This window comes from Chinchilla lanigera, unplaced genomic scaffold, assembly GCF_000276665.1.
Source record: "Chinchilla lanigera isolate Chin_1 unplaced genomic scaffold, ChiLan1.0 scaffold00033, whole genome shotgun sequence".
In the NCBI taxonomy this organism is placed as follows: domain Eukaryota; kingdom Metazoa; phylum Chordata; class Mammalia; order Rodentia; family Chinchillidae; genus Chinchilla; species Chinchilla lanigera.
In genome coordinates this window covers 9,876,032-9,895,211 of record NW_004955434.1, presented here as the reverse complement: position 1 = coordinate 9,895,211, position 19,180 = coordinate 9,876,032, and the positions used below count along the sequence as shown (strand labels likewise).

General features: G+C 41.0%; 1 protein-coding gene across 1 annotated transcript; it reads right to left on the bottom strand.

Annotated features, from left to right (window-relative positions):
* Window positions 1-2,132: 2,132 nt before the first annotated feature.
* Window positions 2,133-17,911, bottom strand: Mlana (melan-A). Its single transcript, XM_005388666.2, has 5 exons — window positions 17,852-17,911; window positions 15,973-16,072; window positions 10,825-10,921; window positions 3,759-3,872; window positions 2,133-2,388 (listed from the first exon to the last, which is right to left on the bottom strand). Exons 2-5 carry the CDS (start codon window positions 16,047-16,049, stop codon window positions 2,320-2,322), a joined length of 357 nt encoding a protein of 118 aa, XP_005388723.1. The 5' UTR covers window positions 16,050-16,072; window positions 17,852-17,911; the 3' UTR covers window positions 2,133-2,319.
* Window positions 17,912-19,180: the final 1,269 nt, after the last annotated feature.

Genomic DNA, 19,180 nt, shown 5'->3' with positions numbered 1-19,180 from the left:
CTCCTCGATGGAGGTGACAGTCTGGCCAGAGGGAGAAGGCAGACCATGCCCCAACTCATTTTTTGCTATTTTGAAATATAAAATGCATTGTGAGTTGTCTTCACAAGTGGGGCTACCCTTGTGAAGGAACAGGTTATTTTTCCTCCTGAACTCTGGATTAAACCCAGGGCTTTCACACTGAGTCACATCCCACGTCTTTAGCTTTTATTTTGAGTCAGGGTCTTACTACATTCCCCAGTGTAGGCTCAAATTTGCTATCTTCCTGCCTCAGCCTCCCAAGTGCTAGCATTACAGGTGTGCGCCATCACACGCAGCTTCTTTCTGAATCTCACATCTGCTGTTCCTACTCACTCTCCTAGCTTCTCCCAGCTGGACTCAGCCCAAGCCACTGTCTTTCTCACGTGGGACACTACATGAGGTATTCCGTGAGGAGAGCGCTCACACTGGACAGAGCTGCAGCAGCTGACAGTCTGGTGTCTTGGAGAGGTCTAGAGCTCAAGCCAGACATCCCCGTGTCAGTGCGGAGGACTGACTCCCAGAAGAGGTCTTGTGATGAGGGGAAAGGGTGGCCAAATGCCCGATGGAGTTTTCTTCATTTAGAAATCACTTTTTGAAAAGGGATCAGAGGGGGGATTGTAGCTTCAGTGGTAACAGATGACAGCATTTGGACAGTTGGAAAGGTATTTTAATATTTTGTTCAGTGTCGCTTTTTTATTCTGCGTTTTTTCCCTTCAGTCTCATCTTGTCTTTGGTGGAAAATGTTATGCTTATATTTCCTGTGACACAAGATGATGTTAGGTGTTTTCGTGACTTAGAATTAAACAACACATTTCTTTAAAACTTGCAAACCTTCTGTGTCAAGGGCAGCTTTGAAGTTTTCTCTGATTCGTGTTAATCTCCCTCTTTAACAAAGAAAGCAGGTCTTGGGTTTACAGCTACCTACAACAATTATTATCTTCTTAGATTTTAATAAAAACTTTTAAGTTACCCACACTTATGAAAAATGTGCTGATTTGCTCCATTTCGGGTGGTGATGCAAATTTTGGACTCAGACACTGGTGTGCACCTATAATCCCAGCACTCTGGGAGGCTGAAGTGGGAGGATTACAAGTTTGAGCCCAGCCTGGACAACTTGTGGTTTAGTGAGACCCTATCTTTAAAAACAAAAAAATGATAAGGGCTTGGAATGTAGCTCAACCTGAAGGCCCTGAGTTCCAGCCCAAGTACCACCAAAATTTTTTTAAAAGCCAAAAATAGTTTATTAAGCTGACTGAAAAAAATTAAATTATGTAAGGGATAAGTGGAGAAGATATGGCCAAAACATTAATGAAACTAATTATACCACTGCGGAATTTCTGATCATTTGTGGCTTTTTTTCTGTGTACGTTCTTATGACAAGGATTTGGAAATCAAAAAGAACTAAGCTGCCAGGGAACCATTTAAGACAATACACAAAACACAGACCAAGGTACATTCTCATTTACTTATTTAAATTCTAATACCACTTTCGGTTCACACAAAATTTTTATTATTAGTTATGACAAAATTGAGTCTTTAAGTAAGATGTAATTAGAACTGCATTCTATGCATTATTTAAGACATAGGATCTTTGCAGTATATTACAGTGTCATAGAACTTTAAAACCCAAAGAACCATGGTTGACATTGTTCAGGTGGGATACATGGTCCCATCGGCTCTGTCATAAACATGTGACAATCTCCTTTCTGAGAACTTCATAGCACCTGCCACAGTTCTGTTTGTCAAGGTATCACTTCTTTAAAAATCTGAATACTTGGGAAATCAGCAAAATCTCCATTAAAAAAAAATCAGATGATTGCAGAACACCCATTTGAGTTGTACCCATTCCTTGAAGAATAAGAGGTTGAAGGTTTAATAGCATTACTGCTGGCACAGAGAACAGGTATTACAATGTTTATTGATGAAGTTTTTCATTTGAATATTTCTGATTATTTCCTGATTTGCTTCATATTGCTAGTTGCTCTATTTAGGATCTAACACTGGTTTAGACCAGGTGTGATGGTGCATGCCTGTAATCCCAGCACTCAGGAGGCTGAGGCAGGAAGATCACTGCAAGTTCAAGTCCAGCCTGGGCTGCAAAGTGCGTTCAAGGCCAGCCTAAACTGCATAGTAAAACCCTGACTCAAAAAGACAAAAAAAAAAAAAAAAATTAACACTGGCTTGCTAGAGATGTACATTGCTATTACAGAATCCCAAAGTGTAATATTAGATGTCTGTACTAAATTAAAACTAAAGTGTGAGGGAAATTATTTCAGCTTTTCTGAGGCAGGTCACTGGCTCTCAAGGTGAATAAGGTGGTGGTGATTGTTCTTCAGAGAGTTTCTCATAAGCAGGTGGAGCATTAGGAACCTGTGGTAATAAAAAAAGGAGGACATGGGTTTGGAAAACGCGTGTATATTTCTGGGAAGGAGCTAAGTCAAATCAGTTAACAGCATGCTTATACTTTGGCTGCGGACTGAAACTTTTAAGTATTCACATCTAATTTCTCACCCAAATGTATATGTTGAAACATTGTTGGAGAGAAAAGACCAGAGAAAAAATAGGACTAAGGGCTTTCCCACAATCTAATAGTGAAGGTATACCTGGATTATTAGTGTCAGCAGAAGTCCCAAATCCCAGTGAATTGTTGAAGCCTATTCACAGTTAATATAGTCGCTACTATCTATAGTCTTTATAGTTCCTGGTACTGTGTCTAAAGGCACATTTATAGTACCGATGCAGCACAAGCAGGTCAGTCCTGCAGTTAATGTTCATAACAATCCCACAAAATGTCGCTGAGTGGGAAATTAAAGCACAGAGAAGTTGCCACTTGCCCAAGGTCACAAAACTAGTAAGGCATTGAGCCAAGAATCAGTGCTCTCAGCCATTATGCAAGACTGCATCTGTACCAGTGCTGTCTAGTCAAAGCGCAGTTCAAAGCCAGGCATTGTGCCTCACGCCAGTAATCCCAGCCCTCGGAAGGCTGAGGCAGGAAGATCACTGTGAGTCTGAAGCCAGTCTGGGCTACATAGTGAACTCAAGACCAGCCTGCACTACACAGCAAGAACCTTGTCTCAAAAAAAAAAAAAAAAAAAAAAAGTTCAAGTCATATATTTGTAACTTCTAGTAGCAACATTTTTAAAAACCAGGTAAAATTAATAAGATATTTTAGTTAACCCACTTATTTAATTATTTTGAGATATAGTCTTGCTTAAATACAAATCATTAATCATTATTTATATTTTCATATACTGTAATGTATTACAATCTATCTTAACTCAAGATACGTTCCAACTGTTTGATGACATGTGGCTTGTAGCTACCCCATTGGATAGCACAACTCTATTTAATTAATAATTGATAATTTTCCTTCTGTCTATATTTGCATTGATGAACAAAGGCAAATGTAATTAAAATATACAATGAAAGGCTATTATGTCTAAAACCAAGTTCTTCCTTTATATTTTACTCAGTATTTTCCCATACTCTGGAAAAATCTGAGTATGAGACGAACACAATTCAAGAAAATCTCTGTGTCCCTTGACTTTTGTTTTTATTTTATTTTTGTGATAAAATATAAAATACGCATTATAAAATTATCATTTTGACCATTTTAGGTGTACAATTTAGTGACATTCAGTACATTAACAGTATCCTTGCTTTTCAAGGAAAATCACATCGTTCACTTGAACTGAAAGCAGCCATATGTGAAAATACCCAGAGGCATCATCTCGACCTACCAGAGGTTCACAATTTTTGTCTTGAGAAGATAGTTTGGTGTCCTGATGACCAAGCTCTCCATGTGAGCATCTTCCTTGTAAGGTACTCTGAGCACCAGCACAAAGACTTTTGTCCTGAAATATAATGTATTAAAGTGAATAGGTAAGAAGAAATAGCTGAGTCCATTAAAGAAAGGAGGCCAAAGTTTTAAGAATAGATTTTAACTAGGTTTTGCCACTTACTTGCTGTGTATGCTCAGGCTAGTTAATTTACCTCTTAATTCTAACTTTTGCATCTGTAATAGCAGGATATCTACCTCTCTGAGTTGTGGGAATTAACTAAAGGTAAAGCACTAGTTACAATGCCTAACACCCCACTCTTAATAAATATTTTTGAAAGGAGGGAGAAGAGTGAATATACAAATGAACATTTTGCAAAATTATCCTTTAAAATGAAGGAGGAGGGTTGGGGATGTAGCTCAGTGATAAAGTGTCAGCTTAGCATGCATGAGGCCCTAGGTTTGATTTGCCAGCACAAAAAAAAAAAGAAGAAAGAAAGACTTTCTTAACAAATATTGACAAAGTTTGTTGCCAGTAGACTTAACTGCAAAAAATGTTAAAGAGTTCTTTAAAAAGAAGGAAAATAATATGGGTCAGAAACTCAGATGTGTATAAAGAAAAGAACACAAATGAAGAATGAATAAATGAAGATAAAATAAACATTTTTATTTCTCTTATTTTAATTGATCTAACTTATATAGTTTGTTCACATAATAATTACAACAATGTATTTGATTATGTATGCTTATATAGAAATGAAATGAATGACAGCAATGATCAAAGGGATAGAAAGGATAATTAGTATTGTTTTGTTATTACAAATACTCCTACTACCTGTGAAGTGGGCTTTGATTAACTGTAAGTGCATATTTTAAATTCTAAGGCAAGTAACCATTTAAAAAAAACTTAAAGGAAAGATATATAAAAAGAGAAAAATTAAATCATCTAAAATTAAAAGCACATAAGGTAGAAAAAGAGTGGAAGAAGAAAATAGGAACAAATAACAAGGGCAAAATATATAAAACAGTAATATTTATGGTAGATAAGAATCACACTATGTCAATAATCATTTTGAAAGTCAGTGATTTAAATACATCAATTAATAGAGATTATCACAGTGGATCAAACACAAGCTCCAACTATGTGTTATATATAAGAACTCACTTTAAAAGGCACACAAAAACAAATGGATTGAGAAAGATATAGCATGGTAACACTAGTCAAAAGAAAGTGATAGTTGCTATGTTCCTTTCAGAACGAGCAGGCTACAAAGTAAGATTGGGGATAAAGACAGCGTTAAATAATGATAAAGGGGTTCATCCTCCAAGAAGACATCATAGTACTGGACATGCATGTACCTAAACACAAAGCAACAAAATGTATGAGATAATAACTTACAGCGTCAAGGACATACCATTGACATCCACTGTGTAGTTGGAATTATAGTTGGAGATTTCAACATACTTCTACCAGAAGTAGACAGGTCCAACAGACAAAAATTCAGTAAAGACATAATTGAGCCCACCAAAACCATCAATCAGCTACATATAATGGACACCTATATACTTTTGTTATCCAACAACAGCAGAATACATATTCTTCCCAAGCTCATGTGGAACATTTACTAAGTGTTATGATTTAGATATCAAATATCCCCCAAAGTCTCATGTGTTCAGAGGTGGGGCTTTTGGACGGTGATTGATCATGAGAGCACTATATTTGTCATCAGTCAATTCATCCATTGATGAGTTTATAGTTGAATGTGCTCTTAGGACATAGAGCTAGTTGGAAGAAGTGGATCACTGGGGAATGATCTGGAGAAGTAAATTTGACTTCAGGTCCTCTCTTCTTTCTCCCTACTTCTTGGCTGCCATGAATGGAGCAGCTTTCCTCCTCCATGCCCTTCCCCCTTGCTTCTTCTACCTTTGACCCAGCCAGCTATGGACTGAACTCTCTGATGCCGTGAGCCAAATACAGCTCTCCTCCCTTGAGTTATGGTGTCCAGTATGTTGTCTGAGCAATAGAAAAGTCACTCATGCATCAAGGTGAGCCACATAAACTACATCTTAACAAATTTAAAAGAATAGAAATCATACATTGTTTACTCTCAGACTTGAATGGAATTAACCTAGAAATAAAAAACAGAAAGATGGCTATCTGAACAATACCCAAATACTTGGAGATTAAGTAACATTCTTTAAGAAAACACAGGGGTCAAAGAAAAATTCTCAAGAGAAATGTGAAAATATTTCAAAATAAATGAAGTTGAATATATAACTTATCAGAGTTTGTGGGATATAGTAAAGGCAGCACTTAAAGGGACATTTATAAGACTGATTGCCTGTATTAGAAAAGAAGAAAGACCTAAAATCCACCACTTAAGCTTCAACTTTGGGAAAATTATAAAAAGTAAATTAAATCCTAAGTAAGCAGGAAAAAAAGAAATAAAAGTTAGACAAGTACCTTAGTTACTTTCTTGTGGCTGGGACAAAATACCCTATACACACAAGTTGAAGGAGGGAAGGTTTATTTCAGCTCACAGTTTATAGTGCTTTAAATCCATAGTCAGCTTGTTCCAAGGCAGGACAGTATGGCAGAGAGGAATAGCAAAGGAGAAACAGTCCATAATGTGGAAAGCTGGAGGCAGTAAGCAGCAAACTTCCTTTCCCTTTTTATGCCATTCAGGTTATAAGTCTGGTGCCACCCAAGGTGGACCTTCCCATTAGTCACACTCAGAACTGCAGTAAACCAATCAGTGGGTATAGTCAGTGATTATCCAGTGATTATCACACAGCCATTTCCAGTATCACACACCCGTGCTCCAGCCATCTCCCGACAGCCCCACCTATGAGCACATGAGACTTTGAGGGAACATCTCCATGTAAGCCAAAACCACCAAAAATCAATGAAATTGAAAATAAGGAATTAATAGAGAAAACCAAAACAAGCAAAAACTGGTTCTTATAAAAGATAAGATAAGCCTTTAGCCAAGCTAGGCAAAGAAAAAAACAGATGCTACTATCAGAAATGAAAACATAGACATAACTACAGAACATGAAGAGGATATCCCAAGAAAGCTATAAACAGATCTATGCCCACAAATTTAAAAACTTAGATGAAATATAGTAATCTGCCAAAAGTCACAGAAGAAAATAATTGAGCCAAGTGTGATGGTGTATACCTATAATCCCAGAACTCTCAGAGGCTAAGGCAGGAGTATCATAAGTTGAAGACCAGTACAGGCAATTTAATGCAAACCTATCTCAAAAAAATTTTTTAAAGCAGCAGTGGAAGTGCTGGAGATGTAGCTCAATGTGAAGGCCGTGGGTTCAGAAGATAGAAGCACTGAGAATATATTTACTTCAACTTTGAATAAGTTTTTTAAACTTTGTTCCCCCCAGCTTTCTCATATATAAAATGAGCATAAAGGTATTTAACTGATGGACTTACTGTGACAATAAAACAAGTTTCAAAATTCTAAAAAGAAGATAGAAGCAGAGAGCATTTTAAAATTCATTTTATGTGGGCAGTTTTATCCTAAGATGAAAGTTAGAAAAAAATATTACAAGAGAAGAACATTGATGCAAAAACTTTGAAGAAAATATCAAATTAACAGTATCTAAAAGAATTATACACCATGAGCAAATGAGATCTATTCGAGGTGTGCCAAGTTGGTTCAACATTGAAAGATTAATGATTCTAATTCATTACATCAATAAACTAAACATGATCATATCAACAGATGCAGGAAAAGCACTTGACATCCATTCACAATTTAAAACTCTCAGGAAATTAGGAATAAAGGGAAACTTCCCTGACTTTGCTGAAGAATATCTAAAAATGTCTAGAGCTAACATCATACCTAATGAGAAAAGTGAAACTCCAACTAATGTCAAGAACTAGACAAGGATGTACCCTCTCCTGGCTGCTTTTTCAATATTATACTGGAAGTCCTAGCTAATGCAATACTCCAAGAAAAGGGAATAAAAGGCATACCAATTGGGAAGAAAGAAAACTGTCATCTCTCATCAGGTATGAATGTGAGCCACTCACAGTCCACTGCTAGTTCTCCGCATTTACATTCACACTCAGTGTGTATATTAGGGACTTGACTCCTGCATCTAACCAGACACGGCCTCAGAGTCTGCATGTTAGTAAGTGCGGGTGGCTGCGACCACGCCTTCAGAAACTTGATACCATGAGACATCAATATAAATTGAGCTGTTAGCCAGGGCCTTAAAATTCTAATAAAACAAACAAACAAAAAAAAACACCCAAAAAGTATGCCCTAAATGTCCAGGTGAAAATGTAAAACTGGTAAATGTAAAAAACAACTTCCAGTTTCTTATAAGTAACTTTCCATTTTTTGCTACAAAAACGTGTTGCTTCAAAAATCAATGTCTCCTTTTAAAACATGTTTTTCAGCATTCAGGAGAACTGGTAACTAAGAAAGAAATTTTAGGCAATCTAAATTTTAAACAACCTTGTTACCATTCTGTGGTTAATGCAAGTTGGAACGTATGCTTTTCAAACTTTAGTTAAAATTGCTAAGCTTCAGGTACCTAAAACTTGTATTTATTATTTATGTTTTTCTGCTTAATGGAATAGAATCACCAAAGAGAGAGAAGAGGTAATAATGTAATTAAATGCAGTATTATACATTATTTTGCCTAAATTTCTTAGACTGTTGATTTCCAACAGTTGTTGCTCTCTTTCCTGGAGATATACCAATTTCAAAACAAATTTTAATGTTAATTTAAAAAATTAATGTGACAGAGTATTTAAATACTGAAGAACCAGGAAATTTAAACACATTTCTGTCTCATAAAAATTCCAGAAACACTCTGAATCACTGATTTACATCTGGAGTAATTGAGTCATGGTAGGTTGAACTTAAATTTTACTAATCAAATGTTCACAGTGTCTGAACTCTATTAACTCTATTAACTCTCTGCTACTCTTCAAATGGAATGAATTTAAAATGAGAACATTGAAGCATAAAGGAGAAAAATCAAGCATCAACCTAATAATTATGGATGATTGGGAAGCGAACACCAACCTAATGAGTTTTTATAGCATGTTTTTTTGAAAGGTTAAATCATTGTATTTTTGATATGCAAATATATGATAAAAAAATATTTTTAAAGTATATTAAATAAAAACTGGCTGTGTTATATCATGTTTCCACCATGTCTCTGTGTGTGTAGAATAAAGCTGATGAGGTTTAGAGAAATTAAAAATCTAAGGTCTCCAAGCAAGTCAGTGGTAGGCAATGAGATCAAATCCCAATGCCACATGACTGAGTAACTGCCATGTGTCAGGCTCTGTACTAAGCACTGGACGTACAATGTCCTGGTTCATGCATGGGGGCAAAGAGTAGGTGGAAGAGGTAAACGGTAACCAGCCAGTTAGAAGATGTCATTACTCCATGCTAGAGCTACAAGTAGAGTTCTGGGATGGAAAACAAAGCCCTTCCCCTGCTAACCTGTTGTGGACCACCACGGAGAAATGTCATAAAATCAGGGGTTCTGTCCTTAACCTTGTAGTCGAAGCTTTCCTCCAGTGTTGGTTTGAAGTTTTCTTGTTCTGATTCAGTATCTTCTGCTTGTTCTCATGAAATACAGACATACCAGAGGCTCTTCTTGGTGGTGTGTCAGCCTCCAATCTGCCTAACCATTCATGTTTTGTTTTTTGCACACTCTAGTAAGGCATTAGAGAAAGGGAAACACAAACTGCCTAGTTTCTTGGCAAGGAGGGAAAAATTGGAAAGTGCCTCTTTTATTTTTTTTGTTTGTTTGTTTTCCGGTACCAGGTATCGAACTCACAACCTTGCGCTTGCCAGGCAGGCGCAATGCCACTGAGCTAAATCCCCAGCCCTGAAAAGCTAAATCCCTTTCCCTTCTTCAGATTGCCGTACTCCTGCCCTCCACCCACACCAGCACTCCTCTCCTTCCCAGAGCCTCTTCCGAATGAAGTGTGTGCCACATGAGGAGTGGGACTTTCCAAGATCTCCTGTGATGACAGCTTTGCATCACGCAGCAACCTGAAAACCTCTCACATCTGTGATAAGAAGAGAGAAAATTGTAACTCTCCTTTCATTGCAGCCTCACCTTGGAGAATGCCTTTGGATGCTTCAGTGTTAAAGTACTACCTGGCTTTGAAGTGAGTTTGCTGAAACCTAAAGTTTTTTATAGCCTATAGGCTTGATTGATGTGTCCCACTCACTGGGAGAACCCGGTGCCCGATGAATAGACCGTGTTGTTGTGTTAGCTTCCTGGTTATGTGGGTACAGAATGAAAAGATATGTTAAACGTTAGCTACCTAAGGAGGATGGGGGCCAGTGAAAAGAAATAAATATGCTTTGTACTGCTGAAAGGAAGGACAGTTCTCTCACTGTACTGATGTTCACAGGGGTCTTGGGTAGCCTGGACTACTTAGTATGACAGAATTAGAAGAATTTGAAGTTCGTAGGTAATCTAGGACAGGAGATGTGAGCAGGCAAGGAAGGAGAGGCATGCCACTAAATGGGATAACAGAATCAACAATAATCTCTAGAATTGCTAAGACCCAAGGATTCTAAAATACTGTTGTTAAGGGGACCACAAACCCTTTCTCCTCTGCCCTACAAACCATTGGTACTCTGCTGCACATGGCAACCAGCCACTTAAATTTGCTTTGAGTAGAGCCAAAGAGAAGAGGCAAGTTCTTGGGTAGGACTCATATCTGGGCAGAAGCAAAGGAAGAGTTGCTTGAAAGAAGCTGGGCGTGGTGGTGCAGCCTGTAATCCGAACACTAGGGGGACTGACACGGAAGGATCACTGCGAGTTCGAGGCCCGCCTGGCTACATAGTGAACTCAGGCCCAGCCTGAACTACACAGCGAGACCTTGTCTCAAAAAAAAAAAAAAAAAAAAAGTTCATCAGAAGCAAGAATTAGAACTACAGGGGACCATGAGAATGTTATCCTTCTCCCCAGAAATTCAGAGGAAGTGGAAAGCAGGGGTCCTGGATCTGAAGGACTCCACGCACCGTCAAGGTTCTGTATCCACTTCTTCTTCTACAGTACCAGCAGCCAATGAGCAGTAAAATTCCCAGGATCACTGTCAGGATGCCAATCCCTGCAGCCCTGGCAGAGACACACACATCCAATTAGGGACAGAAATATTGTTCCATAGTGTCAAGAAACATAAATCAGTCGTCTTCTTTCCTCATATAGTCCCACTATATGAGTAGTCTGCCACACACACCACCACCCTCTAGATGGGGGAGCCGCCCCAGACCTCCAGCTCCTGTATCTTGGCACCGATTCTGATGGAGAAGCCTCCCAGTTTGTGCCCACACCAGCACTGCCAGCTGCAAGGATCCTATTAACTGATCCTCACAGGGACAATATAGTTATTCGGGCTTTATTGAGCGTATCTTTTCTTCTCATCGGGGTTGGTTCACAGCATCTTCTCCATCTCAGCACAGAGCAAGGAAAGAGAAATGAACACTGACTGAGCATCTACTATAAGCCAGGTGCTATGCGAACCATCGCACATGCACTGGCTTTTTTAATTTTCATAATAACCCTGGTAGGTTCACACTATTCATCATCCCAGGTTCACAGATTAGGAAATAAAGATAGAGGTTAAATGGCTTGCTGCTGGTCATCCAGAGCTATCGCAAGACCGAGGTAGGACAATCTCTGCCCAAAACCGTTCTCAGCCCATGCAACCCTGAGGAGAAGAATCTGAGTGAAACCAGAACAAAGATATAGAGTTCCTGCAGACAGATCTGGTCCTAAGCATCAGAATGCCAACCTGCTGGGGATCTGGGTCATCCTCTTGGACCCTGTGTCCATCGCCCTGGGAAGCATTGCAGTTACCATAAAGGTTGGGAAGAGGCTGGAACTATGTATTGCCTGCATGAAGCTGTCAACGAGCCAGCACCTGCCTGATTTTCCACTCCACAGCATGGTGAAAGTTCATAATATTACATGCTACCTGTGCCTGAGAACTTGCTAAGAAAGCTCTGCAGAGCTAGGAAATTTATAAGAAAAGAGCAAGGTTGAACAAAGCCTTCTGGAGAAAATTTTGCCCAGGGCCACCTACTAGACAATCTCAAGGCTACAGACTCAAAGCTGTTATGTTACGTCCAACCCCAAACGGAATGGAAAGAACAAGATGGCAATGCTACGTGTGAGTTCTGACCCAATTATGTAGGCCAGTCTACCCATTCCATAGCTCAAGAAGCTGCGACCCACTGAAATGCATCAGCACTACCACCACCTCAGTGACACAGCACCAACTTGTGCCAGACACTCCGCTAAGCACCACACATGCATGCCTTATTTTATCCTCACTACAATCCCGAGCCGTGTGTGGTGCTCATTTCAGAGCCCACATTAGGTTGGAAACTAGGCAAGGTTGCACAACCAGTACGTGGCAGGGCCAGCATTCACAGTTACTGGCACTGGACACCAGCCAAGGGAGCTTAGAATTTGGGCCAGAACCAGGTCTCCTGTCTCCCAGGCTGGTGCTTGTCCTGCAAAATCTACTGTTTCTTAAAATGAAGCTGTGACGGGAGGGCTCAAGGGCTCTCGTGACTGAAGACATCTGACCCAGTTCCCAGAGCGCCTGTGCTCCAATTTGACTCTGTGGTCTGCCTTTGAACTTCCTGACACACACAGAGCTCTGTTCCAGCTCTTTATGCAAGGTCACGTTGTCCTCACAACACACCCAAAGACTGAGAGCGTAAAACACCACGGAATGCCAGATGCACCAGAATAATCCCCTGCCCGGCTTGGCTGGGGTCCTCAGAGAGTCACCTGCACCGCAGCAGTCATCTGCAATGCTTATTAAAGTGGAGCAGAGTTACCTGCAATGATAATTAAAGTGCAGGTCCGTGGGCTCCACCCCTGACCTGCCAGCTCGGACTCTTGAGTGCAGCACCTAGAAATCTACACATAAGCAAGCTCCCTAGATGATCATGCCCGGTGAACTGTGAGAATCTCTATCTCCTGAGCCTTCGAAACGGTAGGTCACACTCAAGGCAGATGGGTTGCCCTTTGGACGAGGTATGGGGATTCACTACACATTGTTCTTCCTTGTTTGTCTGGTGGCAAGATTGGAAGGAGGATAACTGTCTTCAAAAATTTCAGAGACGTGTTGCTCCAATGTAGATGTCCCTATTCCCTTACTGGAACAGGGTTCTTTTATTTTTTAAAATCAAAGTTTTCTCTTTTTTTGAAAGAGCATGACAATAGTTAACACACTATGTATCTTTATCTTCAAAGTAGTTAGTCAAAGTATAAGACATAGGCAAAAAAAGATGCTCTTTTACAAAGAAGAAACAAACAGGTATTAGCACAAAACTTTCTTTTCAAAAAATTAAGAAAAACTAGGAGCATAAATGAAGCAAATTAGCATATCATTAAAATACTTTTGAAACAACGGAATAGGTAATTTGGAGAATTATTTGAACCTGTCCCTACTTCCTATTTATCTATGAGCAGAGACCTTTCAAGAGAGAATATTGGTGCACAGTTACGTTCTGGATTGATCTCTTTCACTAACCTGCACAAAATCATGATGTTCCATGAACTCAGTGGCTCCTTCTTGCGGACTGAGATTAAGAGATCACAGTGTGGGCAGTTTAGCTGTTGAAATGACATTCTGCCTCTGGAGGGACAGCTCCTACCATGCAGGTTAAATTGATACATTTTCTCTAGAAGCTAGAGGCTCCCCTGTATTTCAGGGAAGATGCCAGAGAATTTACATGAGCACTTTGTTTAGCAAGCAAAACACAGAATGCCAGGCCTTCCGTCCAGGGGTTCCTTTCCACGGCAATGGTATTAAACGCCATGAGCTCCTAATTCAGCGTTGTCACCGACTTCCAAGCCCACCTTCCTATGCTGTGCGGGGGAGGAACTCTGCAAACCTCCCTTCTCCTCTGCCCACTGACTTCCGTTAGAGCCCCTAGAGGGAGTTGAAAAGGCTGAAGGAGGGAGGCCTCAAGACCGGGAAGAGCTGCTCTTTCCAGTTTGCTCCTTGTTCTGGTTAGGAGCACCCCACCAACAGTTCTTCACAGCCAGTCCCAACCACCAGCTCTGCATCTCACTCCTAGAATAGCCAAATAGAAATGCCTTGTTATGCTCCGCACTAGCTGGCCAGCGTCCCCACCTCCAAGCTCCCAAGGCTCCGGAACCAGCCAGGTAGAAATGCCTTCTTATACGGAAGTTGAAATGCCTGGTTGCTTTCTGTCTTCCCAACTAGACCCTGAGAATCACTCTGCTTAGGCTGTGAAGCCACCTGGCCCCTTGCTTATGGCACGGAATGGCCTCCTGAGCTGACGTCCTCCTACTCCCAGCCTTCCGCTTCATGGTAGAGATTCTGACCTCCACCCTTGCCTGGTGTTGGCTGGAGTTGTATAAATATGAGTTCAGCTGACCTATAGCATAATGCTTCACAGGCAGAGTCGTATCGAAACCACAGTATCACTATGTCCAGTTGTATATTTCCTAGTTTCTCTGAGTCCTTCTTCATCTGCAACACAGCAAGGGTGATATGCACCAGGGTGAGTGTGACCGTGTGAGGGGCGAGCAGAGGTGGTGCATGTCACCTGAGAGGTATGGTCCCAGCCCTGTCTTTGTCTCCCCTTTCTGTGGGTGAGATTTGGCATTGATGATGTATCATCTTCGACTGTGTAAACAAAGACGGTGTCTCAGGGGAGTGACAGAGAGAAGGAAATTAATGAACATTGGACTGTCACCTGACAGGTAAATAAAATTAGGTCTCAAAGAATACTCTGTTAGGTCATCCTGCAGACACTGAAACAGTATCCTAACTAACACCATAGGCAATAGGCCCTCCCCAAGTTTATTTTCACTCTTGAAGAATGTTTGTTAGCAGATAGAACCAGCCCCGTTTCTTCCCCACACCGCAGTATGGAAGAATTCCCACATAGTCTTCGGAGGAAATGCTGTCAGCCTGGATTCTGTCTTAGCACCTTTGATGGGTTCTACAACTTGTTTGTCCCTGCTAATTGGTCCATTTAAGGTTTTTCAGTGACTTTTTCCAAAAGGAGAGCAGGTCTACAGTGCATTCTGATCAGATCATGGGAAACATAGTCCAAATAAAAACCCGATTTCTTGTTATCCTGTGGAAGTCCCTGCTCAGAAAATAGAACCCCTTGTCCTACCTCCATACTCCCTCCCACCGCCACACCCCGCCCCACTCCTAGTGCGCCCAGAGTGTCCTACAGTCTCTGTGTGTTCCCTGAACAGCACTAGTTTTTCTTTTCCTTCCTTCTTTTTTCTTTTTGTTTATTTGTTGCTTTCTTTTTCTTCTTTTTTTTGGGGGGGCAGGGGTTACGCTGTGGACTAAACCCGGGCCCTCCTCACTGAGCTGTGTTCCTCATCCCTATTTTTATTTTGAGACAGTTAAATTGCTAAGTTGCCAGGCTGGGCTCAAACTTGCAATCCTCCTGCCTCAGCTTCCCAGGATGCTGGGATTATAGGTGTGTGCTGCCCAGCACGCTCAGCCAACACTTACATCTGCTAAAGTTATTTTCTTGCCCAACTCTCCCGCTGGATTATTAGCTTTTTCAATGATAAAAGCAGTATGTGTCTTGGACTCTTATATAGCACCATAAAAATGCTAGTCATTTACATTCTTGTTTTTGATTAATTCTTATTAATGACGTGGTCTCCTTTCTGTAAAGTTACAGTACAACAGTTACGGCACCATCTTCATCCTGGAGTTAGTCTGCAGGCTGAGTTCCGCACACCTGCCCTCATCTACACAGGCTCTTTGGCAACTTAGCTTCATTCTGTGCGCCAGGCACCTTCAGCAGCCTCAGAAGAGTTGACGAATAAGGTTTGAGGAAAGAAGCATCTTTATGCCAGGCAGAAGTTTTGGGGATCTATGGCTAATAAGTCTCAATAGCTCTGAATGCAGACAAAAATAGAAAGATCCAACTTTTTATCATTCCTTTCTTACTGCCGGCTTGGCCCCAGAGAAACCCCAGTGAGTCCTTTGTAAAACCAGAAGTCTCTTCCCCTTGTTGCTATGGTTTTTACTCCCTGGGGAAATAAACACAAGGGACACTGACAAATGGCCGGGAGAGGTGGAAGTCAGCAGGCTCTGCCAGCAAACAGCAGACTGGGAACCGTGCTAGGTCTGGTTTCGAACTTACGCTTCGGGTGTGATGTAAGCGTGGCCATGCCCCTTCCCGGGATAACCATAGTTGAAGTGACCGTCTACTCGTGGCATCTTGGGGTGAGAGCACAACACACCTGACGGGACACATGGACACCATTTAGTAAATTCAGTGAACCCCACCTGCTATTTCATGAAGACCTGCAAAGATGTTGTTGCCAGGTAACCAGTATTGACAGGAGGACCCCTGGTTTCTCTCTGAAAGGATTTGTACCTACTTCTGCACTTACCTGAGGGCCTTTAGCAGTACTCGTAGCTTAGGCTTCTAACTCTTCCACTAATGGAAAAGTAAGTTTGAAGAAGAAAATACAGATGAAAACAAAACAAAAAACTTTCAAGGGAGGTTATTACTTGGCCAAAAAATAATTGACTTTAATTTGCCTTTAACTTGACTCCATCCTATACACTTTTAGAGAAAAAGAGGATTTTTATTCACTCTCTAATTTGCCTGACCCAGAGCAATGTTAACAGGAGAAGTAATTCCTCTCACAGGTTGCTGTTTGGTATTAATACCTGAACAAACAGAGGCTGTGATGAGACAAACGCATTTCCTAGAGTGTGATATGGGGCGTGAGGCAGCGAGCACAGCATCCTTTGGGGAAAGGAGAAGATGAACTAAGAACTAAGATGTGACAGGTACCTGTGCCAGCTGCCTCCAACGTCTGTGCCCGTTTTGTGCTGCAAATATGTGCTGTAAAACATAACCAAGTCCACCTTCCAACAAGGGAAACCGCTGTACCTGCGCCTCGGTTTGTCCATATGCACATCACCCAGGAAGCCCTGGACCTGACGTTGTCTAACAGTTTCTTTTCTTCCCACCTAAATCAACTTCAACTTCTTTCTGGTTCAAGCCTTATGACAAAGAGCTAAAAAGAGAGAAAGAAGAAAGAAAGAAAGAAAGAAAGAAAGAAAGAAAGAAAGAAAGAAAGAAAGAAAGAAACTCTAATATATACAAATGAACAATAACAACAACAAACTCATGAACCATAGTGCTCATGATAAAAGTGACCTCATTAAAAGTCAATAGTGGAAGCCTCTCTCCTTGCTGTTGTGTAATTTTCTCCCTCTTACTTTTCTTGTGACTATTAAAGTTCTAATCCCCATACAGTTATCTTAATGAGCTCCAATTTGAACAACAGGGAGAATGGGAGAACAAAGTGGGGAATTTCACCATGTGACACATTTCCACTGGGACCAATTTATGTGTAACTGTCCTTCCCAAACGTTTAAATAAAATTACAGTTGAACTCGATGATCATCTCAGGTGGATAACGTGGGGGTAAGCCCTCTGTTCAAATTACAGACAAGAAACTCAATTCTGCTTTAAACTGTTTTTGTACATCTATACCTCAAGCTCAGAGCCTTGGGAAACAGTGTAGGGAAAGTAAATGTCCCCTCACCCCCCTCAAACCAAGAGAAGCACTCCTTCAAGTGACGGAATACACCCAGCATGTTAAGCATAGTTGCACACACGTGTAATCCCAGCACTTGGAGGCTGAGGCAGGAAGATCACTGTGACTTCGGGGCCAGCCTAGGCTACATAAGTAAGTCCAAGGCCATCAAGAACTACACAGTGTGACCCTGTCTCAAAAATAAATAAATAAATAAAAAATCTACCCCCGCAAAAATGAATACATCCTGAGCAGAGAGAGTGTTTATCTCTGGAATAATTCCTGTTCTTGCTGGCAGTCACAGGGGAGCCTTTGTGGGCCCTCAGAGATTGGAGGTTTATAAACATTGAGGAGAAATCCTGCGGACAGTGAAGGCACCGAGGGAAGCGGGAATGTCCGCCAGCATCGCCCCATCCTGCTCTGAGAGAATAGGACTAAGATTCCAGAGAGAAGCGATGTTCTTACCTTTCTTGACGAGATAGCCCTTCACTTGCTGACTGGGCTTGGCTGTGTGTGTGTGAAGATTGCTTCTCTGACTCTTAATCTTAAACAAAATTTTTTTTCTTGATCTTGAGTCCCATGATAGTCATGAGTTTGGACTCCTGACGGAGTCGTCTGTGATTGCTTATTTGGCATGAAAGAAACCAACTTCATCTCACCCTTCAAAAAAAAAAAAAAAAAAAATCACAGCTCACTGTGGCCTTTGTTTTCCCCAATCTGAAAGCTTCATCTTAAGGGAAGCTGTTAGTTAAGAGTTAGCTCCTCTGTAGGGTGGCCAGAAAAAATGTATAGAATTCCCAATGAAATTCTAATTTCAGATAGAAAATGAATAGTTTTTTAGTGTAACTACGTCCACGAAAGATTTTTAATATAAATGTCTCCCATCAAGACACACAATAAAAAAGTTATGTTTTTCTTTGTCTGAAATCCAGATTTAACCAGGAGCCCTATATCCCCTCTCATCTCTACCTCAAAAAGCTTAAGAGATTGTAGGTTCAGGTCTGGAGATAATCGAGTCCCACACTCCCTGCTCAAGAAGAAGAATTAGAAGATCCCTGAAATCTTCTAAGTTGGGCGTCCTGATTTCTTTGCGATGGTCCTGGGGTGGCTGTCCACTGACAACAGTGAGTTTCCATGTGTTTACAAGGGACATGAGGGCTGGGGATTTAGCTCAGTGGTTCAGCGCCTGCCTGGCAAGCATGAGGTTGTGAGTTCGATTCCCGGTACTGGAAAACAACAACAACAACAACAAAAAATCATTTACAAGGGACATGAAATTTTCTTTTCCAAGGTGGAATATGATCTAGTTAAAAATCTAACAAATCAGGGCTGCTTCTACCCTATGAGTCAAATGTGTATAGCCCACAAGCCTTTTAATGGGACGTGATAGTCACTTGTTGCTATGTCTCCATAACCATCATTGACAAAAATTAAAGCAAAACCCCCAGTAAAATGAAGGAGTGCGAGAGTCTTCACTAGCTGAGGGCTTGGGTTAAATGGCCGCATAGCATCTGGGGCTCCATTCCTTTCAGACCCACTGACTTTCCAGTTCCTGTGTTGAGCTATGGGGAAGAGCTGTCCTGTGGGAGAGCGGTGTCAGCCTGCCGGAAACTGGATGCTGGGACAGCTGTCACTGGAATTGATAAGGGACCAGTGAAAGAAGGATTGATTTTCTTTTTCTTTTTTAGGAGAGACAGGGAAAATCTTTCTGAAAAGGAGGGAAATTGTAAACTGAGATCCAGATCAGAAGGAGGCAGGCATGAAAAGATGGAGGAAGAAGAGCGAGGGGTGTGG